This window comes from Octopus sinensis, linkage group LG20, assembly GCF_006345805.1.
Source record: "Octopus sinensis linkage group LG20, ASM634580v1, whole genome shotgun sequence".
Taxonomy (NCBI): Eukaryota; Metazoa; Mollusca; class Cephalopoda; order Octopoda; family Octopodidae; genus Octopus; species Octopus sinensis.
In genome coordinates this window covers 28,698,101-28,724,918 of record NC_043016.1, presented here as the reverse complement: position 1 = coordinate 28,724,918, position 26,818 = coordinate 28,698,101, and the positions used below count along the sequence as shown (strand labels likewise).

General features: G+C 37.1%; 1 protein-coding gene across 1 annotated transcript in view; it reads right to left on the bottom strand.

Moving 5' to 3' along the window:
• Positions 1-26,818, bottom strand: part of LOC115222504 (E3 ubiquitin-protein ligase HERC2-like) — a 226,020-nt gene that overhangs the window by 54,318 nt on the left and 144,884 nt on the right. The window contains 17 exon segments of the mRNA XM_036511621.1: positions 730-1,020; positions 1,654-1,761; positions 3,541-3,694; positions 4,619-4,918; positions 6,067-6,286; positions 7,871-8,039; positions 9,814-10,039; positions 11,351-11,495; positions 12,640-12,893; positions 14,129-14,306; positions 16,596-16,686; positions 17,148-17,291; positions 18,776-18,857; positions 20,664-20,942; positions 23,513-23,710; positions 24,122-24,309; positions 25,683-25,819. Coding sequence (XP_036367514.1) covers positions 730-1,020; positions 1,654-1,761; positions 3,541-3,694; positions 4,619-4,918; positions 6,067-6,286; positions 7,871-8,039; positions 9,814-10,039; positions 11,351-11,495; positions 12,640-12,893; positions 14,129-14,306; positions 16,596-16,686; positions 17,148-17,291; positions 18,776-18,857; positions 20,664-20,942; positions 23,513-23,710; positions 24,122-24,309; positions 25,683-25,819 — 3,164 coding nt within the window.

The following is a 26,818-nucleotide window of genomic DNA, read 5'->3' as shown; positions in this document are numbered from 1 at the left end:
ATACACACATACACACACACAAATATGCATGACCATGTAATCAGTAATCCAGTAACCTTATATAACACTAACTTTATAAGAATTATTGGAATTTCAAATATAATAAAACTGAACTGTTTCCTAAACTACGTCAGGTGAAAACTGTCAATAGTTTAAAAATAGTTTAATGTCAATAGTTTAAAAAGTATATCAAGTAAGAAAATGCCATTAATTTAGGGCAATCAGTATTCTAACTAATTAGTAATTAGTTTATTTGCTTGTAACAATTTTTATATAAAATAACAACTTGAGATTTCTGATAAAAATAAATTTGTAAATATTCAAAATTTTTACTTAATATTTTATAAATAATAATATCTAAAGCTACTTATCTAATGACTGCAAATGAAGCTTTGTGGTTTTCTTACACTCTCATTCAAAGAATACACTTTATATTGGGTTGTCTGGAAAGTTCGTGCCGATTTTTAAAGGCAAGAAAAAGGTCAATAAATACTTGCCATTATTTTTTAATCAACCAAATATGAACCATTTTGTTGCACAATGTGTCTCCATCTTTCCTTTAACTTGAAAATACCCTCTTCCCAGAATTGAGGTGCCTGGGACGGTAAGTCAAAAGGTAAGTTACTATAAATTGGCAAGAACTTTCCGGACAACCCGATAAAAGAAAAAATAATTTTTGTTTTTTCAGAATAGCATTAGTTAAAGAGAAAGCTGAATGTCTGTACTAACCTAAAGAGCTCAGTTGAGCACATGCTGCCAGAGCAGCAGCTAGTCTAGGTACAATGCTGCAGTCAGAACTAGCATCCAGTTCCAAATCAAGAAGACAAATAACCAAATCTATAGAAGGCCGGGAAAGAACAGTTCTGTCAGTTAACATATCCATAGGTGCTGCAGTTGGCATGATTGGGTAAACAGTAAATCTCCAACCCCAACCGTTAACAGAACCATCACTAGTAAACTTCCACCGTAGTTCGTCTCCAGGAATTCTCAGTTCTGTTGACCAATCAGACCATTCCCTGCCTGAAATTTAAAAAAAAACAAAAACAATAATGATGATTTCTTTTATAATAACAACAACAACAATAACAACAACAATAATTGTTTCGCATAAGCACAAAGGCTGAAAATTGTTTCTCATGGGCACAGCGCCTGAAATTGCTTTTTTCATAGGCACAAGGCCTGAAATTTTGGGGGTTGGAGTAGTCAGTTACATTGACTTTAGTACTTGACTGATTCTTTATCAGTTTTTCACGATTGCTAGAAGTAAGCTTTGGGGGAACTAAGACAGCAACTCAGTGAACTTCATTTACATTGCTAATGTGATGGTAGGTGACCTAGTGCTAAATTGTGGGTTCAATTCCCCAGCTGGGTGGTGCATTGTGTTCTTTTCATGTTGCTCCAGAGAATGTTGGCCTGCTTGCCTAGCCAGTTAGGTAGCATCGTTTGGAGGCTAAACAATGGAAAAAAGTGCATTGTGACCAGTGATGTGTAACAACATCAGATAGCCTGGTTGGATAGGTAGTGTGTGATCATTGCTAATATGGTTTGGAAAGGTATGAATGACACATTTTTGAAAAAGAAAGTTTTATATTTTATCAGGTCCCTATAAAATTGGTCTTGTACATAGTGAAAAGAAATTTGTATATTTTATACCTGATCGTACAGAAACAGTTCTTCCAGAACCATCCATAATGGTCAATGGATCATGTCGTCGTTCTGTTGAACACAAGCGGTCAAACTCAACTCGTAAACATTCAGCGCCTGTATTTTTGGTAATTTAAAAAAAATAAAAAAAATAAAGCAAACAATTATTTCGAATTTTAAAACAATATTAATTATATTCAAATGTTTTAAACAGACATAATTAATCCAGAAATATGATAATCTGAAGTATTTAATTGCTAATTTCAACACTTTACCAATTTATATTTAGTTTTTGTAATTAACCATGGAAGTATACCTTTCACTTTAATGATTTAATCTGAGAAAAAGGAACAGCATCAGTTGACTTTAGTGGTCCTTCCAACCAGATATGACTAATGTTGTTGATCATAGTTAGGGGCTATTTATGTTTATAAAATCTTAAGTGTTCATAGGTGAACTATTTCTAGATTCTGATGAGAAATCTAAATTTTCAATGTAGGCTTGTCTGTGTAGATAAGAAAATACTGCAAGAGATTCTTACTACTTCTGTGTCTCTGCTACATATGGAATGTATGTTCCCTGCCAGCCAGCCTGTGATACCACTACATGCCTTGTACATCCATAGTTTACATTAGTACATTGTATGAAATTTCTTCCAATTCTTTTTCTACATATCATCAAAGCATTTTCCCTGACAGTAGCAGGGTCCTGTCCTACTTACTAAAATTTTAGTCTTTGATTTCAGGTTTCACTTCCCTGTCTGGAATTTCTCCAAATCTACTATAGATTTGACCTTAAGAACTAAGTCATCAACATACAAGAGTTCCCATAACATTGAAATCGTTTTATTGCTTGGAACACTAAAATATTAATGAATGAAAAGAAGAGTAATCCTTGACGGATATCTGCCTGTATGCTAAACTCATTGCTGATTGTATTTTTGTGCATGTGACTGCCTCACAAGCTATTCATCTTTTCTTAGTTATCTTAATAACCATAAGATTATAGATTATTGCACCTTATTTGAGGCCCTGTCCACGTGAATGGCTATTAGTTTTAGGGAGCTTATTTTTAGCTATATATCTCAGGAATGTGATACCAAAACTGAACTGTATTTCATCTAAAATAATTAGGTTCCTAGTCAATTGTGTTATAACTTTTTCCATCATTTTCATAACTTGACCCAACAATTTGATGCCTCTATATTTCCTCTCTAGAGTATATTTCCTTTGTTCTTGAACAGATGACAAAACTGCTGCTATGCCAGTCATTGTGTATATGTGATTCCTTCCTATACTATATGATTTATGTAAGTGACCAATACATGTTCTACTGTGTCAAATATTTTAACCCTTTAGCATTCACTTTACTCTGTCAAATGTTATGCTTATTAAGTCACTTTGTTTTAAATTAATCATACCTTATCTTGTAGTTTCTAGATTTCACTTGACATTGTAGGGTAGGTGTAGAGACAGGATCTGGCTGATTTGAACATAAAACAGGTAGAATATTCTGGCCAGATATGGCCGATTTAAATGCTAAAGGGTTAATCATCTATCTGCTTACTCCTGACGAGCAAGTTGCCTTCTTAGTTTTTATATCCTTAATTGTACTTGTGTAACAATACTGCATCAACCTAAATGGCTTGGTCCCTCAGTAGGGCCTAGTTAAGGTGCACACTCTCTCTTCCACGGTACTATCTCAAGAAAAAGAAAAAAAAAGATACTGGGTGATGTATATTGTGTATATAAAAGATTGATAGTTATGATTGGAAAATATATGATTGTAGGTCTGCTGGGATCAGGGTTGACGTGGAGGTAAACAACAAGAGCAACAACAGTATTTCAGTTAATTAAGAACAAAAACAAAAGTATTTTGTTAATGAAAATCACTGACCAGGTATTTTCACATGGCCTGATAGTGATAGGTCATCTGAATAATGATGTGGACTCTCTTGTACAACAGGTTGTGGTAAAGTACGTCCAGATTCAGTATCAGCAGCCACATCTTCCAGTTCTGTGACACACAGTTCCAGCAACATCTCTGCAACCTGCACAATAGAAATAAATTTTTCACACACATAAACAAAAAAAGGAGAAAACTGAATTTAATCTATTTCCAAAGGAATTGTGAAACTTATAGCCACAGATTCTGAGAGCTTTTCCTAACTGAGGTGCTAAACAATGTACTGTAACTTAAGATATATTGACCAATTCAACAAAGTTACTCTGCATGAGGCAACAAACTATACACAATGGTTGTCTGTTAACAGTTATGTGGACTGGACTTCTAATAGTTGGAATATTTCGGTCAAGAGCAAATCAGCAATAGTGTGAAAATATAAAATCTCTCTCTGTCACATACACAGACAGTTTTAGTGTACACTACACTTACAAGATATACATAACACGCTCATACAACAATATCACACACAAACAACAAAATACACATACACACACATGACAATAACATACATAATACTGGAGTGGCTGTGTGGTAAGTAGCTTGTCTACCAACCACATGCTTCCGGGTTCAGTCCCACTGCGTGGCACCTTGGGCAAGTGTCTTCTACTATAGCCTCGGGCCGACCAAAGCCTTGTGAGTGGATTTGGTAGACGGAAACTGAAAGAAGCCCGTCGTATATATGTATATATATATATATATGCGTGTGTGTGTTTGTGTGTCTGTGTTTGTCCCCTAGCATTGCTTGACAACCGATGCTGGTGTGTTTATGTCCCCCGTTACTTAGCGGTTCGGCAAAAGAGACCGATAGAATAAGTACTGGGCTTACAAAAGAATAAGTCCCGGGGTCGAGTTGCTCGATTAAAAGGCGGTGCTCCAGCATGGCTGCAGTCAAATGACTGAAACAAGTAAAAGAGTAAAAAAAGAGTAAAAGAGTAATACAATACACACACATACAAAAATACTCACCAATTTTACCTTGGATTCAACAGACAAGAGCAAAAGAACTTACCTGAGGATACGCCTTGTCAACGGCTTTCAAGATGCCAGCTAGTGTATCCTTCCCTTTCTCACCGGCTCGATTTGCAACAGCAAGTTTAAGAAGATCAACAAGAACTCTTGCATCGTCAGCAGTCAGTTTGCTGGTGAACTCATCGAGGCCTTCGGGATAAGCTGGCTTTACGATTTCCAAAGTACTCGTTACTTGATCAGGTGAGGTAAATGTCTCAGCAATTATGCTAGTTGCAGGGGAAACTTTTGCAGCCAAACTGTGCATACTTGGAAAAGATGATATTTCTCCAGGACAAAATGTCTGTAATAATAAGTTTAATAAGATGGATACATACATTATATATATATATATATATATATATATATATATATATGAATGCACCACACACACACATATATATATATATGTATATGCATACACATTTATATATATGTATGTATACACATGTACATATATTAAAGACATTTAATTACAAAGTAGCAAAAAATAAAGATATAGACCAGCATTCAATTCCTAAGTATCTATCCCAAGTTTCAATATTTGTACATATGTCTGAATACATGTGTGAGTGTTTGTGTGTGTGTGTGCATACATATAAATGTGTGTGTCTTAGTATGCATATAGGTACAGAATGAGTTTCTAAAAAGGTTTAATTTACGATCATTATTCCTGGATTTCAGTCACAAACCACAAAGTCTTGGAAGAGTGTTTTTCTACCATGGCCTCAAGATGAACTTAAGTACTGAGAGTAGAATCTGAACAGATGGAAATTCTATAGAAGCTTGTTTATTGAATGGACTGTATATGCAATTCAAATATATATGGCCATCATGCTGGTTCTATCTTAGAATTATCTAAGTTCAACTGTCTGGAATATTTAGTGGGTTCCATTCATTGAACACAGTCAAAGCCGAAGAGTGTGTGTGTGTATGTGTGTGTGAGCGTGTGCGTGCACAGGTATCATCACCATCATCTAATGTCAATCTCCTTAGCTGGCATGTTCTGGATGGTATGACAGGATTGAACAGTACAAGGACTGCACAATGCTCCAATGTTTGTTTTGGCATAGTCTCTATAGCTTCGTGCCATTCCTAACACCAAACATTTTACACTTTACTGAATACAGTGTGAATTTTTTTCATGGCAACAGTACTAGTGAAGATAGCCTTACAAATTATAAAAACTAAGAGCCTGAAGTGGTTCCTCTAATTGAGAAGGAATAGAAGAGTGGGTGAGGATTTTAAATGGGTGATCAGGGAGGGTATATAAGAAGAAAGGATGGGGGAGTATGGCAGTGATCAGGAGAGACGGAAGGGATTAGTGATAGGGTTGTGTAAGGGGTGGATGTACCTAGGATCATCTAGTATTATAAGAAACAGCATCAGTTTATAAAAGTGGAAAAAAAAACAAAGCAAACAAAAAACAAACAAACAAACAAAAAAACTTACGTCTGAATGAGAGGAATCTACCATTGCTGTGGAATCTCGTTCAGATAATGCTGCCATTGTAGGAGTAGAGTGAACAGTTGGTGCCAGTTCTTCTGTAGTACCAATTGATGCTAACATGACAGGTGAGGACTGGTGAAACTGAGCTGAACGTTGATTTTCCAGGCAACTGCTGGGATTCACGGCTTGAACTTCTTTCATTAATGATCCAACTATTGCATCTCTACAACAAGTATAACAACAACAGTAAATACCACCACCACCACCACCATTACCAGTATCACCACCACCAATAATAATAATAATAATGATGGTTTCAAATTTTGGCACAAGGTTAACAGTTTCAAGAGAGGGGATGGGTTGATTACATTGACCCCCGTGTTCAACAGGTACTTATCTCATTGACTCCGAAAGGATAAAAGACAAAAGTCAACTTCGGCAGAATTTGAACTCAGAACATAGTGACAGACAAATTATTGCTAAGCATTTCCTCCAGCACGCTAACAATTCTGCCAGCTCGCCACCTTACTATTATTATTATTATTAATAATAATAATGATAATAATAATAATCAGTGTGCTAATGGTTCGGCCTATTTGCCACCCTAATAATTATGATGATGATGAATATTATATTGTAATATATAAGTTATTAAATCATCATCATCATCATTTAATGTCCATTCTCCATGCTGGCATGAGTTTGATGGTTTGATGGTAGCTTGGAGGTCTGCACCAGGCTTCATCGTCTGTTCTGGCAGAGTTTCTACAGCTGAATGCCCTTCCTAATGCCAACCACTTTACAGAGTGTTTTTATTTGTTCCTTCTCAAGCCATGCCTGGCTCATAAGAGCTGGTTTCCCGGTTTCCTTAGTGTATAGGTTCCCCACCTGGATGGGACGCTGGTCTGTCGCAGGTGAGCTGCAAGATGCAGGAGGAAAGAGTGAGAGAAAGTTGTGGCGAAAGAGTCAGCAGAAGTTCGCCATTACCTTCTGCCAGAGCTGCGTGGAGCTTAGGTGTTTCACTCATAAACACACACATCGCCCTGTCTGTGATTCGAACCTGCGACCTCTCAACCGCGAGTCCACTGCTCTAACCACTAGGCCATGTGCCTCCACTACTTTACAGAGTGTACTGGGTGCTTTTTACATGGCATTGGCACAGGTGTTTTATATGTGGCACTGGCACGGGTGCTTTTCATGTGGCACCAGCACCAGCAGGGTCACCAAGTAATTTCCAAGGCAAAAAACACCACCAGGATATCAAATCTGCTGTGGTGGACAGGTCTTCTTAGGTACAGCAAGGCACAAGATATCTTGAGCATAGCAAGCAAGAATAATAAAAGAAAGAAATATTTATGAATAATCAGTGATTCTGAAATTGGAAACTCCTCATCGTCATCATCATTTAATGTCCATGTTCCATATTGGCACAGGTTGGATGGTTTGACAAAGATGGGTCCAAGGACCACACTGTACCCCAATGTCTGCTGTGGCATCATTTCTAGAGCTGGCTGACCTTTCTAATGCTAACCACTTTACAGCATGGACTGGGTGCCTATTTTTTTTATACCAGGACTAATAAGGTTGCAATGAGACAGTAACACACAAACATACACACAGGGTGAGAAGTAGTATGAAAGAAGGAAATGGGGGTAGGGCAAGTTTTTGTAAAGGAGATGCAAAGTTACTCACATTTAGAAGAGACAGAGAAAAATGATCACTAGGGGCTGTGAAGAAATAGATAGTAGAAACATAAAAAAAATATATAAAGAAGTCATAATTTGGTGTGAACACTGAAGTCACTCACCTGGCGTATTTGATCTGTAGAGCAGTGAGTATATGGTTCAAAGCTTGTTGTTTACTGGCATCAGATTCCAAAGAAAGAATGATCTTTGACAAAGATGGTCGTTTCGGTTTGGTAGTAGTTGCAGGAATAACTGAGGATGTTATCTCATCATTGACTCCTTCATTTAAACCTGGTATGAAATTAATTAAAGGGGGAAAAAAATATTAATTGATTTAAGTACAAAAACAAATGCTTTTGTTTTTAAGCAATAAAATGAAAATGGTTTCACTACTGTTCTTATGTCTTTTTTTAAATCAAGAACAGCAACAATGATGATGATGCCCAGCAGAACCTCTAAGACTGGTGGGAAGAGAGGATGAGAGAAACCACAATTCATGGCTTGTGGCAAAACTCCACTTCAGTCCTTGCAAATAACCCAGCTTTGAATCATCATACTCATTATTATTATTAGTCTTAGTCAGGAGGTAAGAGTTGGGTTCATAATCCATTAAAAGGCCAGTAAAACTTGAGGGAGGAAGGGAGGAAAACATGCTTAAAACTAGATGCCTTCACTGAGTGCTTTCCATAGAGTGGATTCAACTAAAAACATACAAGGTTCAGATGATGGTAAGCAATGGATTAAGTCTAATATCATCATCGTTTAACATCTGCTTTCCATGCTGGTATGGACTGGACAGTTTGACTGAGGACTGGCAAGCTGGGAAGCTGAACCAGGCTCCAATCTGATCAATACCCCATATAAAATCTTTTATGATTTATCTTTTACTTGTTTACATGATTTATATTTGATGGATATTTTTCTTCACCTTGTTTGCTGTTAACAACATTTCAGCTGATATACTCTCCAGCCTTGGGGAAATTTCGAACCTGGGTTCTCATTCCTAAGGTATTTTTCAATGTTATTATTATTCAGGTCACTGCTTGGAATTGAACTTGGAATCTTATGCCATATGCCTGTAGGCAATTATGGAGTGAATTTTAGGGCTTATAAATCTAATATGGAAAAATAGAGACCACCTCCCCCTGTGAGATAAAGTTAAAATAATAGACAGAGAACACCACTGGACAATACAAAAACTAAAAGAAGCAGCACATATGCTAGGACACAACAACCTCCTAAGCAGACTGAGTTCAGATATGAATAGCATATGGGAACTGGTATTAAGGAAGGATAGGAGAATATTAGATTTATAAGCCCTAAAATTCACTCCATAATTGTCCACGGGTATATGACATAGTGCTTAAGAGCATGCGCTACTAACCTCAAGATTCCGAGTTTGATTCCAGGCAGTGACCTGAATTAAGACAATAAGAATAATATTGAAAAATACCTTAGGAATGAGAACTCCGGTTTGAAATTTCCTCAAAACACCTGATGAAGGCTGGCGAATATATCAGCCGAAAGATTGTGTTAACATGAAACAAGATGAGGACAAAAATCCATCAAATGTAAGTAATGTAAATGATGCACATAATTCCTCATCTCTTAAATATAGAACTGTATTATCTTTTATTTGTTTCAGTCATTAGACAGCAGCCATGCTGGGGCACCACTTTGAAAAACTTTTAATTGAATGAATCAACCTCAGTACTCACTTTTTTTAAAGCTTGGTATTTACTCTAGAAGTCTCCTTTTGCTGAACTGCTAAGTTATGGGGGCAAAAACAAACCAACACCAGTTGTCAAGTAGTGGTAGGGGACTAACAAAGATACAAAGACACACACACACATGATAGGCGTCTTTCAGTTTCATCAACCAAATCCATGCACAAGGCTTTGGTTGGCCCGAGGCTATTGTAGAAGACACTTGCCCAAGGTGCCACAGTGGGACTGAACGCGGGACCATGTGGTCGGGAAGCAAGCTTCTTACCACACAGCCATACCTGCGCCTATTTTTTACAAAACAAATCAAATCAAAATAAAATTAAATTCAACAGTTTTACCTAAGAGTGTAGAACCAAGAGGATCTCGGGAAGCAGAAAAAAGTACAGGTTCATGAGTTGTTGGTGCAGCAAGATCTGTGGTTGCCCATGCAATGCTATGAGAAGAACCACATGCAACTTTAGTTATTTTGAAACTTTCCAGTCCGTGAACGAGAGCTGGTTTTCTATTGACAGTGGTGGTTCCATTTCCTTGCTGTCCATGGTCATTATCTCCCCATGCATAAACCTGAAATATTATTTAAAGATTCTTTGTTATCATCTTCAATTATATTTCAAGACTTGAATACATTAAAATTCTATTATAAACAAATTAATAACTGGAAACTAAATAAGCAGAAACCTATTAATACATTTATGATAAAAACAAAAATTTTTAGTCAAGATTATTGATTGGTTAGTTATGATTATCATGGTACATATTCTAGAAAGAAGAAGGGTGAATTATAAGCATACATATCTATAGCTATGGCCAGACCTATATGTGATTGTCATCCAGCAAGTAATTTGAACCTTTCCACCTTTGTGGTCAAGTAACTTGTCAGGGACACTTATGCCCTTAACAAAAGGTATCTGCTTAAACAATTTGTGTTCAAATTTGAGTGGATGAATTTTCTATATGAATAGTTGTGTTGTCAGCAATAGCAGAAATGCATTTCTATATTATATCCTACCATCTTAAAAAAACAATAAAAAACAGAACTGATACATTTGGTAACACAACTGTAGATATTAAAAATGTGGATGGCCACAGCTGGATCAAGACTGAGCTGGAACTGTGCTTGTATCGCTAGCCACTACATATTCTTTATTTTCTCTCCTTGTTTCTTTCTGTGCTCCTTTCTGTGGAAGAGCGGAGGCTCGAAACGTTAAAAACTTTTTCACTTCCTGAGCGTTATACCAATACATCTGTTCGTTGTCTACACCACCTGTCTTCATCTTTTTGTTTTTTTTTGTGAGTTCTTCCCATATATATATATAAATATATTGCGGAATAGTACACTCTGTGGAGTAGTTGGTGCAAGGAGGCCATCCACCCATAGAAACTAAGCCAAAACAGACTGCTACACAAAGCGAAGAGGCAACTTCTAGGTGGTCAATCAATCTTATAGAAATAAATGTAAAATCTCACTTGAATTACATGCTTCCATCTTAAAATAGAAGTACACACTGGATTACATAATCTCGGATACACTATACCCACCAAATAAAGACAAGTTGATCACAAAAGCAATATCTTTGATCATGAGATATGCGTTTGTTGTTGTCTAGCTCTTTAGCATTTAGATTATTCTGTCAAATGCAATGCTAATTTATTCACATTGTTTTGAATTAATCATGCATTATCTCATAGCTTCATGATTTCAAATGATGTCATTGTTTACTTTTAGAATGACATTGTAGGATAGGTGTGAGAGGTTTGATCTGGCTAGTTTGAACTTAAAACGGGTAGAATATTCTGGGTGGATATAGCTGGTTTAAATGCTAAAGGGTAAACTCAGGTTAGTCTGGATCAAATTAAAAGACCAAATTAACTCACCTGTCCCGTATCGGTGACAGCTAAACAGTGTAAGGCCCCAACAGCAACATGTACAATTTTTTTCCCTTTCAGGCCTTCAACGCATTTAGGCTTTCTAATGTGAGTATCTGTTCCATGACCCAATCGGAAGTAGTCTCCCTTACCCCTGTAAGAAAATACAATTATTACATTAACAAAACTTGTCATCTTGTTGACAAAATCTGTTTACAAAGTAAAAACATGCAACTTGATAAAGACTTATGTATTAGATTATATCTGAAAATGATTAAGTTAAATTTACAGCTGTATTTCTGAGCAGAATGCTCTTTTTCGCAAACTGGTCTGATATTGGATGAGCTGGTGAAATGTGATCTTTGGATGTTGAGTCTCACAGAGGTGATGACAAGCGGTTGAGACCTTTGGCAAGCCAAGTGAAATCATAGTTGTGGTCAGTGCTGGTAATATATAAAAGGCACCCACTACACTCTTGGAATGGTTGGTATTAGGAAGGGCATCAAGCCATGGAAACCAAGCCAAATCAGACTATCCAAATTACCAAACCTAGTCCAACCATCTAACCCATGCCAGCATGGAAAATGGACACTAGCACCATTCGAATGTGGTCAATGCCAGGGCTGCCTGACTGGCTCCCATGCTGGTGGCACGTAAAAAGCACCATTCGAGCATGGTCATTGCTAGTACCGCCTCTGATGGCCTCCATATCGGTGGCATGTAAAAAGCACCCATTACACTCTCAGAGTGATTGGCATTAGGAAGGACATCCAGCTGTAGAAACCTTGCCCAAACAGACTGGAGTCCAGCACAGCCTCCATACTTAACAGTCCTCAGTCAAACTGTCCAACCCATGCCAGCATGGAAAACAGATGTTAATCAAAGATGATGATGATGATATATATATATATATATATATATATGTATATACATATATTTTTAAAACATCATCATCATCATCATCGTTTAACGTCCGCTTTTCATGCTAGCATGGGTTGGACGGTTCAACTGGGGTCTGGCAAGCCCGAAGGCTGCACCAGGCCAGTCAGATCTGGCAGTGTTTCTACAGCTGGATGCCCTTCCTAACGCCAACCACTCCGAGAGTGTAGTGGGTGATTTTATGTGCCACCGACACAGGTGCCAGACGAGGCTGGCAGACGGCATATATATATATATATAAAGTATATTTTGATAAAAGAGTATATCTAAATTTGAATGGGTAAGTTTAGTCAACATGTCAATATACTATCAATATAGTATACACAGATAAAATGAAACAAATCAACAAATATACTTACCATGTCCAAACTCCACCAGATTTTGTGAGAGCCAGAGAAAATTGAGCTCCACATTCAATTTGACAGACATTGAGATTTGTTAGGCGATCAATGACATGTGGAACACTGCAGCCTTCACTCCCTCCACGACCTAATTTACCGAAATCTCCATCACCCCAAGAATAAACAAGTCCTTCGTCAGTCAAGGCAAGTGTCTGGGCATCACGACTTCCACAGGCAACTTGCTTAACCCTTTGGCCAACAAGAGCCATAACCTGTAAACAGAAAGACTATATGAGGACATACTCAGAGATTATATTTCAGGAAATAAACAAATATTGGATTCAAGTTTTGGAGCCAGTAATTTGGGGGGGGGGGGAGTAAGTCGATCACATCAACCCCAGTACTCAACTGGTACTTATTTTATCAATCTTGAAAGGATGAAAGGCAAAGTCAACCTCAGAGACATTTCATCTCAGAGCAGATGAAATGCTGCTGAGTATTTTGCCTGTTGTACTAACGATTCTGCTGGCTCACCAACTTAGAAAATAAATAAATATTAGCTATTTAAAAGGTGGGGGAACGAAAAGAAAATGATAAATATTTGATAGTTCTGATATTTTAGTTCTGAATTATTAACAGATATGAGAGATAAAACTAATCATGAATATCTTGTACTCCTACCATAAACAATTATATCAGCAATACTATTTATGCTTTTTTTTTGGTGATGGTGGTGGTAGTGGGGTTCTAATTTTCCTATTATGGTTTGCTGAAAGGAAAGAAAGGTTCCAGCAGTGATCCTGAAAGGAAGAAAGGCAAAGTCAATCTAAGCAGCATTTGAACTCAGAACATAGACTGCTGGAAGAGATGCTGTTAAGCTATTTGTCTGATGAGTTAATGATTCTGACAGCTTACCACATTATTAAGGCGGTGAGCTGGCAGAACCATTAGCATGCTAGGTGAAATGCTTAGTGGTATTTCATCTGCTGCTATGTTCTGAGTTCAAATTTTGCCAAGGTCGACTTTGCCTTTCATCCTTTCGGGGTTGATAAATTAAATACCAGTGAAACACTGGGATCAATGTAATTGACTAGTCCCCTCTCACCAAATTTCAGGCCTTGTGCCTATAATAGAAAGGATTATTATTGTCTTTATTATTATTAATGATGATAATAATTATAATAATTTCTTTTACAGACAAAAAGGCTGAAAATTTAGGAGTGATATTGGTCAACTGTGTCTACATTGGTATTTGATTTGTATGGATTTATTTTATCAACTCTTGTTTTAATCTTTTAATCCTCACAGGATTGAGCACAAAACATAAAGAGCTGGACCGAATGACACAAAGCATTTAATCCAGTACTCTAACAATTCAATACCATCAAAACTTCATTATCACTATTTTATTCTTACCACCACCACCAACAACAACAATGATAATACCATTGGCAAAATAGGACTCTTCTAAATATCACAATAAGTTTGAATATAAGGAATAATTAACCTGCTTTGGTTTGAGTTGAGTGGTTGTATCTCCATGCCCCAGTCTACCATACTCTCCAAGACCCCAGGTGTAAAGATCTCCATTGGAAATAATTGCGGCACTGTGGGAACTGCCGCAAGCAATATCTCGTACACGTTTGGACTTCAAAGCCAGCACAAGTCGAAGTCTATTACAGCGGCTGAAAAATATTAAAAAAAAAAAAAAAAATTAAAGATGAATTGCTTTTTATTTATTTGAATTCTTTTTTATTAAAAAAAAAACAACAAAAACTCTAAAGGCTTAAATGTTATAATTAAAGTTACATTTTCCCCCCATTTGGAAAAATTGTAGATGTGCCAGTGCTGTGTAGAAAGCACCCAACACACACTGGATAGTGACTGGTGTTAGGAAAGGCGGCATCCAGCCATAGAAACAAAGTCAAGCTGAAGCCTGATGCAGCTCTTCTGTTTGCCAACTCTGCTCCAACCATCCGTCTCATGCCAGCATGGAAAATGAACATTAAAGGATGATGATGATGATGATGATGTGTGTATGCGTGTGTGTTTGTGTGCACATGCATGTGCATTCTTGTCAAAATAAGCTAGCAATGCTTTTTTTGTGGAATCACAATAATTCACAGTGGCTGTGGATATGATGAAACAATATAATTTAATACACTAATAATTTATATGCTAATATATTCTTCATCATCATCACTATCAATTTAACATCTAATGTCCATGCTGGCATGGGTTGGATAGTTTAACCAGGGCTGGTAAGCTGAGGGAGCTGCACCAGACTCCACTCTAATTTGGTGTGGTTTCTTTGACTGGATGCCCTTCCTACAGCCAACCCTTCCAAGAGTGTCATGGGTGCTTTTACATGCCACTGGCACAGGTGTCGGTTGCATGACACCAGAATGTAATAATATATAATAATATTATGTACTAATATAATATTATACATTATTTACACACTGATATAATATAATACACTAACACAAACTAATATAATATTATATACTATCGCATATTAAAATGATATAACATGCTATAATAATTAATAATGAAACAGTAATGAAATATATAATGTAATGCATAAACCGAATTGTCAAACTAGCTAACATATCATTGTTTTATTTCCACTGATGGACTTAGCCCTTTAGCATTTACATTAGCCATAAATAGCTCAAATATTCTAGCTGTTTTGTGTTCAAGACCAGCCAGATCTGGCCTCTCACACCTACCCTACAGTGTCATTGTAAAAAATTACAATCATATGATTCAATATCTCAAAGCTATGAGATAATGCGTGATTAATTCAAAACAATGTGAATAAATAAGAATTACATTTGACAGAGGAATCTGAATGCTAACGAGTTAAACCAGCATAAAACCAGCTCAAATATCCAACTGTTTTTTTTTTTGTTCAAATTAGCCAGATCAAATCTCTCACATCAAACCCTATAATGTCATTCTAAAACTAAACAATCACATCATTGAAATCTCAAAGCTACAAGATAAAACAGGATTACTTGAAAACAATATGGATAAATAAGCATTACATTTGACTAAGTAATCTGACTGTTAAAGGGTTGATCCTACTGTAAGGTACCTTGAGCAAATGTCTCTACTATAATCTCAGATTAGCCAATCTCTTGTAAGTGGCATTTGTAGACAGAAACTGTGAGAATCTGTCAGAATGGCCATTCATTTTTGTGGGGTGAAAGCCTTGATGTGTTGCTCAGCTTAGTGCCACCTCATCGCCTTTCATTGATTTTAACCCTTTAGCATTCAAACCAGTCACATCCAGCCCAAATATTCCACATGTTTCATGTTCAAACTGGCCAGATCCAGCCTTACACACCTACCCTACAATGACATTCTAGAAATATACAATCACTTCATCAAAATCTTAAAGCTACAAGATAATGCATGATTAATGCAAAACAATGTGGATAAATAAGCGTCAAATTTGACACAGTAACCTGAATGCTAAAGGGTTGATTCTACTGTGTGGCACCCTGGCCAAGTATCTTTACTATAACTTCAGGTTAGCTAATCCCTTGTAAGTGGCATTTGTAGACAGAAATTGCGAGAGCCTGTCAGAATAGCCATTCATTTTTTTGGGTGGCAATCCTTGACTTGTTACTCAGTTCAATGCAACCACAGGCTTTTTTTTTTTTTATTTTAACCCTTTAGTATTTAAACCATTCCTGGCTCAAATATTCTATTTGTTTTAGGTTCAAACTGACCAGATCCTGCCTCTCACACCTCTGAAATGTCATTCTAAAAATAATCACATCATCAAAATCTCAAGGCTATGAGATAATTTATGATTAATTCAAAACAGTGTGAATAAATAAGCATAGCATTTGACAGAGTAATCAGAATGCTAAAGGGTTAAACTATAATTACAGAACAAAATGTAAAGTACCAACATAAAGTACAAAGAATTGTCAAATTCATTAATATACTTAAAAACTTACGATCTATTTCCATGTCCAAGTTTTCCATCATCTCCTTCACCCCAAGAAAATACTTTACCATCAACAGTTAGAGCTAATGCATGTCGCCCACCTTTGACAAGAGAAAACAAGAAGAAAATATGATAAAATATTATAAAAATAAAATAGATAATAAAACGAAAACTAAATGGTGACGAATATAATTGATAAAGAGGAAATGTAAATGCGGTTTGTAATTAAATAATTATTCAGAAAAATACAATTTTTGTTATCAGTTCTAGGAAAAAACCCCAATATTTCTTTCACATTAAACATAAAATGTATTTTAGAGAGAGAGAGAGAAAGTGTGTGTGTATGTGTGTGTGAGAGAGAGAGAGAGAGAGAGAGCAAGAGAGTGCATGTGTGTGCCCATGTATAAATGCTGTGTAAAAGTGTATGTGTTGTTCATATGTCATTGATGCTATCAGTGTAAAAAAAAAGAGACAAAGAAAGAGAAAAGAGAGAAAAAGAAATGTGAAAGAGAGAGAGAGAGAGAGAAATAAAAAGTTATAAAAGCTGCAAGCATAATAGTACCTGAATGAACAGCAACCTTTTTTATGACATATTGGCTGAGTGCCCCTACAAGAGTTGGGGTAGGAACACTGCCACATGTGACTCCTAATCCAAGCCGCCCATTGGTAGCTTCACCACACACATAGACCTTTCCTTCTTGGGTAACTGAAATTGGATGTTAAGAAAATATTTGAAGCAAAAAAAAAAAACAAAGAAAAACAAAGATAATAGAAAATTTATTTTAAATCTATAGACTGTTCTCAACCTGAAGCCTCTTTTAATACAGCTGTGAGCAGAACCCACCTTCATGAAACCAGCAGAATATCGCAAAAATATCGAAGTCGAAATCAAATTCGATGATGGCATCTGTGCTAGTGGAGCGCTAAGAGTACCATCTGATCGTGATTGTTGCCAGAGCAGCTAACTGGCTTCCGTGCCGGTGGCACGTAAAAAGCACCATTCAAGCGTGATTGTTACCTGCGTTGCCTTGCTGGCACCTGTGCTGGTGATACATGAAAAGACATTTGAGCGAAGTCGTTGCCAGTGCCACTGGACTGGCTCATGTGCAGGTGGCACATAAACAGCACCATTTGAGCATGGCCGTTGCCAGTACCACCTGACTGGCCCTCATGTTGGTGGCACGCAAAAGCACCCACTACACTCTTGGAGTGGTTAGCATTAGGAAGGGCCTCCAGCTGTAGAAACTCTGCCAGATCAGATTGGAGCCTGATGCAGCCATCTGGTTTGCCAGACCTCAGTCAAATCATCCAACCCATGCTAGCATGGAAAGTGGACATTAAATGATGATGATGATGATACAGTTATACAGTTTCTACAAGATAGAAGATGCTGTTGTTGTTGACCAATCAAACAAGCATGAAGATAAACTTTCCGTACAGATGAAATCACTGATAAATTATCCAGCTTGCTAAATTATTTTCAACTGAAGGCCTTCATTGATGTTATTATAGTTCTTACAAAAACTGATTTAACTCTGATTCCAGTAGGTCAATGATCAGAGACATTCTTCTCATGGTCATCTAGTCTGTTTTTCAAACATAGTGTATCTTGGACTACATTATAGGTATCCCTTTCTTATAAGACTGAGGTGGAGAATTGAAGATTTGTCTGCTATTTCTAGCATATTCAGTGACCATGTACAAGATCCTTAGTCATAAGAAAAATGCATAACTTCTTCAAAATGAAATTGTAAACCAATAATGTACATTATCATCATCATCATCACCATGATCATTTAATAAGTTGTGTTCTATGATTGTCTAGGTTGGATAATCTGACAGAATCAAACAGGTCCAAAGACTGCAGTGATCTCAAATGTTTGCTTTGGCATGGTTTCCATGTCTGAATATCCTTCCTAACAGCAACCACTTTACAGGCTGTACTGGATACTTTCTTCATGACACTGGCAATAGTGTGGTCACCATTTAGCTTGCAAAACCAATCCCCCTCCCCTGACTGAATGGAGAGGAAAGTAGCTTAGTATTTGGTAATGAGGGGGGTCAAATTATGGAAGTAGGAGCCAAAATAGAACAGATTTCTTGCTGTAGAGGTACAACATAGACTGATTAAGTAGATTAGTAATGGAGACCAGTTGTGTTTAATATTAAGGGAAAAATCAGACAACTCACCACAAAATAAACTTTTTGATCCACCAGCAATCTGGACACATTTTAAAGCTGACAAAGTTTCATTCAAATACGGCAATTTGATCTGTAAAAATAAAAATAAAAACAATTGCGACAACAACCACAGCATATATCACAATAGCATACCGTATCCTACAACCACACCTTATACTACAGTGGACACATCATATATTACAAGGTTATGAAAAAAGTAATAATTCTTTTCTTAACGATAACATCATCATCATCCAACCCATGGCATGGGTTGGATGATTTAATTGAAAATTGGTAAGTTGGGGAGCTGCATCAGGTTCCAATCTGATTTGGCATGATTTCTTAAGCTGGATACCATTCCTAACACCAACTACTCCAAGAGTGTAGTGGGTGCTTTTTACATACTACCAGCACAGGTACCAGTTATGTAACACTGGCATCGGCTACGACTACAATCTCACTTGGATTGACAGGTCTTCTCAATCATAGTATATTGCCAAAAGTCTCAGTCACTACCTCAGTGAGGCCCAATATTTGAAGGGTACTTTTTACATGCCACTGGCATGGATGCCAGTCACATGACACTGGCATTGGCCATGACTACAAGTTTGCTTGCTTGTTGGGTCTTCTCAAGCACAGCATACCACTCAAGTTTGAAGGGCGCTTTTTACATGTTACTGACATGAGAATAATTTATTCTTTGCAAAGCAAATATAACTGTGTTGTGTTTTCTTTGCATTATTGGTTTTGTGAAGAAGTCTCTCAGTGTAGAGAAGTAGGGCTCAACCCTGCGAGACTCCCTGACCACTGAACTATTCACCCTGTCGAGTAATGTTACTCCAGAGACTTACAGAAGGAACCCCTTTTTTGGCAGCTTGTATTTGCGATTGTACCCTTTTGGTCACTATCTACTACTCCTCTGCATTGGGAGATCACAGTTTTAGTACTATGTATATGTGACTATAATGTCACAGGAGAAAATTGTAAGATGGATTTATCAAGCTGAGCCAACTGGTGGGAGTCAAGGCAGTCAACAAAGAATGAGGTGGCTGAATAATACCGATAGTTTCAGTTGGGAATCTAACCAGAAAGTGTAACGATAGTTACTTCTGATAGGACCCTATGGAGATGGTACTTGTGAAGGAGGTACCTGAGGACTCTACTCCAACAATCCTTTCAGGAATGGTGGATGGGGAAAATGGATGGATGAAGTCTAATTGTTGAACTGTTAAAGCATTATTTGTGCAAAGTACCCAGCTCAGTGCTTCATACTAACACCACCACTCATTTCTGACACGTGTAGAAGGCCACAAACTAGGAATAAGGGTCTAGGCAATTAAATTGACCTAGTACTTAAAAGATAATTTGTTTTATTGATCCCACCTACAGAATATAAACAGTCATTACAACATACGGCAAATCGTTTCATCTAATGCTCTGATGAGTGTGTGTATATGCATGTATTTGTGTGTAAGCACATATTTGCGTGTATGTGCATGCATGCCCCTGTGTTTGCATGAATGTGCACGAGTATATATTTGTGTGTGGATATGTGTTTATTCGTGTGTGTGTGTGTGTGTATGAAAGTGTTCAAGTGTACATGTGCATATAAGTGTATGTGTGCACATATTTATGTGTGTGCATGTGCAGTTATGTGTCCCTGTGAGTGTTTCTGTCTTTACATGAAATCATTGGAATACTAGTGATAGCAGCAGTAGCAGTAACAGTAGCAGCAACAACACCTACATGTGTGAAAGCAAATGCTTCAGAATAAATTTCACAACACACCTGTAAACAAGTGTAAACTCCTGTAAGATGTAACAGACTTCAATAATTCAAACATGAAACTTTCAATAAGATGTTTTATTTCTTTAAAAAAAAAAAAATCATCTCTTACCTTTGACCCTTTTGGGCCTCCTAGCTGGTCTTTGTCATTCAAACCCCAAACACATACATGTGTTTGAATCTCACTGAAACTTGATGACCTTGCCTTTTTCCGACATCCTTGCAGAGAGCTACTTTGTTCGTCTTCATCATCCGACGCTAAGAAAGCAAAGTTAGCAGCACTGTCATCCTCATCAACTTTCCTTCGTCCCACAATCGTTAGGCCATGAACTTTGCAATCAATTCCACTACTTCGGCACTGCTTGATAGCAATTTCTATGAATCTATAATACTGAAAATATGAAGTGAGGTGAAAAGAAAAAGTCAATGAGTAGTTTATCCTCCTCAATAACAACAACAGCAACAACATTATTGTAAAGTCTACTTTTCCATGCTTGCATGTGTCAGATGGACTTTGCTGTGGCAGATTATCTATGGCTAGATGTCCTTATTGTCACCAACCTTTGCCTATTTCCAAATCAGATAATATTTCACCATGGTTGAGTATGTTTTTAAGGAAGATTGGAAATTTTATAGGGTTATATGAAAGATTGGAAGATCAGAAAGACATTGCTTGTCTAACAGTTGTCTACAACTAACATGAGATATCAAGACAAGGAAACACACTCATGTATGTATGCATACACACACGTACACATAGACACATATTTGATGGCCTTGTTTCATTTGTTCCCATCAACCAAATCCATTCACAAGGCTTTAGTTGTTTCAGGAATATAGTTGAAGACACTTGGTACCATGCAGAGGGAATGAACATGAAACCCTGTTGTTGGGAAGCAAAGTTCTTAACCACACAGCTGTGCCTGGCTGTAAAAATTGAAGTTGTTTCAATCCAGATTTCAATTCTCTGAACAAGAACAGTTATCTCTAAGACAACAATGTTTTATCTTTGGAGAAGATTGTTCTTTGTTTTATCTGATCTACTGAAAAACTCCAGAAATCAAAGACAGGCTCTGTGGAACATTGAGATCCAGCAAACAATGGAACCTGTTACCACTAACTGTAATGTGGAGGTGCACGGCTTAGTGCTTTGGGTGTTGCAATCATGATTATAAGATTGTGGTTTCGGTTCTTGGACTGGGTGATGTGTTGTATTCTTTAGCAAAACACTTCATTTCACGTTACTCCAGTCCACTCAACTGGCAAAAGTGAGTAATCCTGTGATGGACTGGTGCTCCAGCCAGTGGGGAATATATATGCAGCACAGAAACTCTGAAGTTGGTCTTTTGAACTTATGACTCAGGAAAGATTTTGATGCTTTTTTTTTTTTCAACTAACTGAAATAGATACATTAATGACTTAAAATTTCACTGCTTTTAAATTTTAACTAATTGGAAGAAGTTAGAGCAAATAAATTTTTTTTTAAACTATTGATTTTTGAAATCAGCTGAACGTGGCTGATGCCAGCACCACCTGACTGGTGTCCATGTCAGTGACACATAAAAAGCACCAACTGATCATGGCTGTTTGCCAGTCTCCTCTGGCCCCTGTGCCAGAGGCACATAAAAAGCACTCACTACACTCATGGAGTGGTTGGCGTTAGGAAGGGCATCCAGCTGCAGAAACATTGCCAAATCAGACTGGAGCCTGGCACGGCCTCCTGGCTTCCCAGACACCGGTTGAACCGTCCAACCCATGCCCAGCATGGAAAAACGGACGTTAAACGATGATGATGATGATTTTGTTTGTTTCCAGAAAATGCACACGCATACAAACACCTATCGACACACACACATTTGTATACATGCATGAATACACACATGTAGTTTATATGATGCAGTTGCGCAGTTTTTTGTCTCTTACAGGGTTATGGATATCTCCTGACTAAAGCACAAAACATTTGCCAAAGATGTTGTGCAACACAGTCAGAAGAGAGGCAACACGGTTGGGAAATGAACTTATATTAACTATACAGACAAGCTTGCACCCATGTACATATATATGTGTGGATATATTCACAGACAAATATTTATAATATATACATACATAAAGATAAATCCTATAGGCACAAGGCCTGAAATTTCGAGGCAGGGCGTTAGTTGATTACATTGACCCTAGTGCTCAACTGATATTTATTTTCTCAATTGCAAAAGGATGAAAGGCAAAATTGACCTCAGCAGAATTATAACTCAGAATATGAAGTGAGAAGAAATACTGCAAAGCATTTGTCTGGCACACTAACAATTCTACCAGAGCATTGCCTTACTGTATATAACTCTTCATCATCATCATCATCATCATTTAATGTCTGCCTTCCATGCTGGCATGGGTTGGACAGTTTGATAAGAGCCAACCAGATAGAGGACAGCACCAAACTTCTGTGTCTGTTTTGGCTTGGTTTTTATGGCTGAATGTCCTTCCTAACACCAATCACTCCATAGATTGGACTGAGTGCTTTTTATGAGGCATGAGCACAAGTGAGGTCAGTTTTGGCATGGTTCTTAAATACGAATTAGTTGCAGAGTAGCAACAAAAATATATTTGAAAGAGAGAGAGGGAGAGAGAGAAATGGTAGCATTTTTGTGTGTTTGCTTGTATCATAGAAAATTAACCCTTTCGTTACTGTATTTATTTTGAGATGCTCTGTGTTTCTTTCAATTAATTTTGAATGTAACAAAGAATTTAGTAAAATGACTTGGTTATCATTAAGCTAGTGTTAGGAACATAAATTGTGACTAAGGTTTGGTGGAAGATTTCAATTCAAAACTTATGAAATCAAGACATTTGTACTCAGAGCCAGAGCCGCTTTCAGCCGGGTTGGTAATGAAAGGGTTAAAGCTATTGAACTGGGTTCAATAAAGGGTTAAAGCAATTATTAAGTGTGTATGAAAAACCACATACCACCGTCATATCTTCAAGCAGTGTAACCCAAGTGAAAGACACACTGATATTAATGGTTCTAAGTTCTTTCAAGGTGTGTACGGAATCACCGCCACTGACAACCACAAGTGATGGCATATAACTGGAATCTGTTGGTTCAACCTTCATCTGTAGACGACTTACAAGGATATCTTGATACATTTCCAGGCAAATCCAGTGCTTTGAAATGGAAAAATAAAGAAGAAAAATATATAAAGTTGTGAGTTTGATTTGTGACAAGAGGATGAGTGGCTATATGTAGTGTAAACTCTATGCATACATGCATTCGAATGTAACAGGGACCAATTGGCCTTCGGCCACTGTTTGTATCCTGTTGTATCCACTACTCTGATTGATTGGTATTGGCACAATGTCTCCTACTCTGTTGTGGATAACCAGTCAGAGACTTTAAATAGCATCACTCTCATATCCTAATGACCTTATCCACCCATCCTTCCCGATTCTTTGTTCAAATTTGGAACAACTGCCAATGTTTATGGAATAATTTCCTCTAATGATGACATAAGTCAAACAAACAAAAGAAAAAACTAAATTCAAATATACAAAAAGAAAAATTAAATTGAAATGTACTTTTCCTTGTGATCCAGCACTTTGCCAATAACCATTTCCTTCATCAATCAATCGTGATGCCTGGTTTTCTCTTGAAGAAACAGTCAGGTTTTTCACACACATGTGCCAGTTGTCAATAAGTGAACCATTCCCAACAGAATTCACTTGTTTCTGCTTTCCAGGTTTTCCAACATCAATTGGTTCACAACCTGAAACGTACAAAAAATAATAGCAAATATGACAGTTTTATATTTTCATAAACAAGCATAAGATGGTAAGTATGTGTGAGTTTGGTGTGAGTATATGTATCTACACACACTCACACTAGAAAGAGATGAAGCTTACACACTGATGGATGTGCAACGTTGGTGTGCATATGCAACAGAGTGCAAGTATGTTGAGAGATGAGTTGAGAATAAGAATCAGATGCAATTTGCAAGAGAAGAGACTGCACTGGTTTGGTCATGTGATGTATATGGATGAGGATAGCTGTATACAAAAATTCCAATTGCTTAAAGTGAATGCAACTTGTAGAAGGGGGAAGACATGAGATGCAGTGGGGAAGACTGACTTCAAGATGTTGAAGGACCAAGATGACTGCAATTCAACAAGACCCGTCTGTCATAGAGAAAGTGAAGCCCTAAAAGCATTATGTTTATCTCTAGGTACTCACTGGTCCTGCCTCTGAACATAATCTGGCCTGGCAAACCTTCCCCACTCTCATCTTCCAAACTTCATTCCTCCCTTGGCACTATTCATCTGTTATAATCATATGACAGCAGAATCTGCACAGATTTCTTTCCCATTGTGCTACTAGTTTCCTCCCCATCTTCCTGAAATCATATCCTCAAACTCATTCTCATAGCTGCTGTTGATTATGTGTGTGTGTGTGTGCATGTGTGTGCGTGAGTCAGTCATTATTCAGTTTTGTTTCAAGATTACTTGGCAATAGAGAAAGAACTGGTTTCTAACTTAGAGCAAAGCCTCCAACAATAGCAGGGTATTTTTGCATGTGTGTATGTATATGTGCAGGTATTTGGAGTGACTGCATATGCAGATTTGTATGTTTTGTTTTTATGTATGTACGTATGTAATAAATACGTATGGATGGATGGATTAATATATAAAATGTGTATGTGTATATGTGTCTTTGTCTTTGTATTTCAGTATTTGAAAATCAATGAAAATATATGCCCCCATAACTTACCTGTTCAGCAAAAAGCAACTGATAGAATATGCATCAGATTTATAAAATACATAATGTTGTTGATTGTTAATTTAACCCTTTAGCATTTAAACCAACCACATCCAGCCAAAATATTCTACCTGTTTTATGCTCAAACCGACCAGATCCAGCCTCTTACACCTACCCTAGAATGTCATTCTAAAAACAAACAAGCACATCATTGAAATCTCAAAGCTACAATATAATATGTAATTAATTGAAAACTATGTGAATAAATAAGCGTTATATTTGACAGAATAATCTGAATACTAAAAGGTTTTAATCACAAGGGTACCCCAGCATGGTACCACCAAATGAATCAAAACAGACAAAAAAATAAACAAATAATAATAATACCTGGTTCTGGGATTCCGTTGAATGGATGCTTATGGTTTCGTTTTGTCTTGAAGCAGTTTTCACAAAAATCAAACTTTTTACAAACTCTGCATTCAAATCGTGATCCAGTGATAGGGTTCATCTGACAACCATTACACCTGAAGAACAACGAAAGGTATAACATTTTAACTTGGCATTTAAATTAAAACTAAAGTAATGTTTACAGTTCATTGATTATTACCATCCAAGGAAAAGATAATTCCACTGTTTGGAGAAAAACACAAAAATCCTTAGTTCATAGACATGCTGCTTCTCTCAAGCAGCTAATTCTAGTAAGAACTACCCAATCTACTCAAGCAGCTAGAAATAGCAGTCATGTTTCCTTCAGACTACATCTTTTATCTATTTTAAAATAAAGACTTATTGGATAGCATAGTCATGATCATCATCATCAGCATCATCAGTTAACGTCTATTTTCCATGCTGGCATGTATTGGACAGTTTGGCAGGAACTGGAAGTTAGAGGGCTGCACCAAGCTCCAGTTTGTTTTGGTATGGTTTCTATCGCTGGATGCTCTTCCTAACACCAACTACTTTATAGAGTGTCCTGGATGCTTTTGTACATGGCGCCAACATCGGTACTTTTTACATGGTGTCAACACAGGTGCATTTTATGTGGCACCAGCATGGGTGCTTTCTATGTGATGTTGGCACATAGTTCTAAGTAAAAAATATCTGGGGAAAAAGATAGGATGATCATGGCTGGAGTACCTTTAACACTGAGTCTGTTCAAGGAAAGCAGAGTTGGGATTAAACTATAATATAAATTCTAGTAACTTTAATCTATTAAAAGTATTATTACGAACTGACAAAAATTATCAGGTTTTATTTATTTATTTGATTTGGTTGTGTTGTTAAAAATTTGCTTCACAACTCTGTGGTTTCAGGTTCAATACCAGTGCATGACACATTGATCAAGTGTCTTCCAACATGTAGCCTTAAATTGACCCAAACTTTACCAGTGAAATTCAGTAGATGAAAACTGTGTGGAAGCCTGTCAATGGACTGGCCCCATTCTTTTATGGTTGACTTAATCCATCACCTGAATCAGTAGCACCCCCCATCTCCAGTTCCATTTTTTATAGATGTCTAATTGA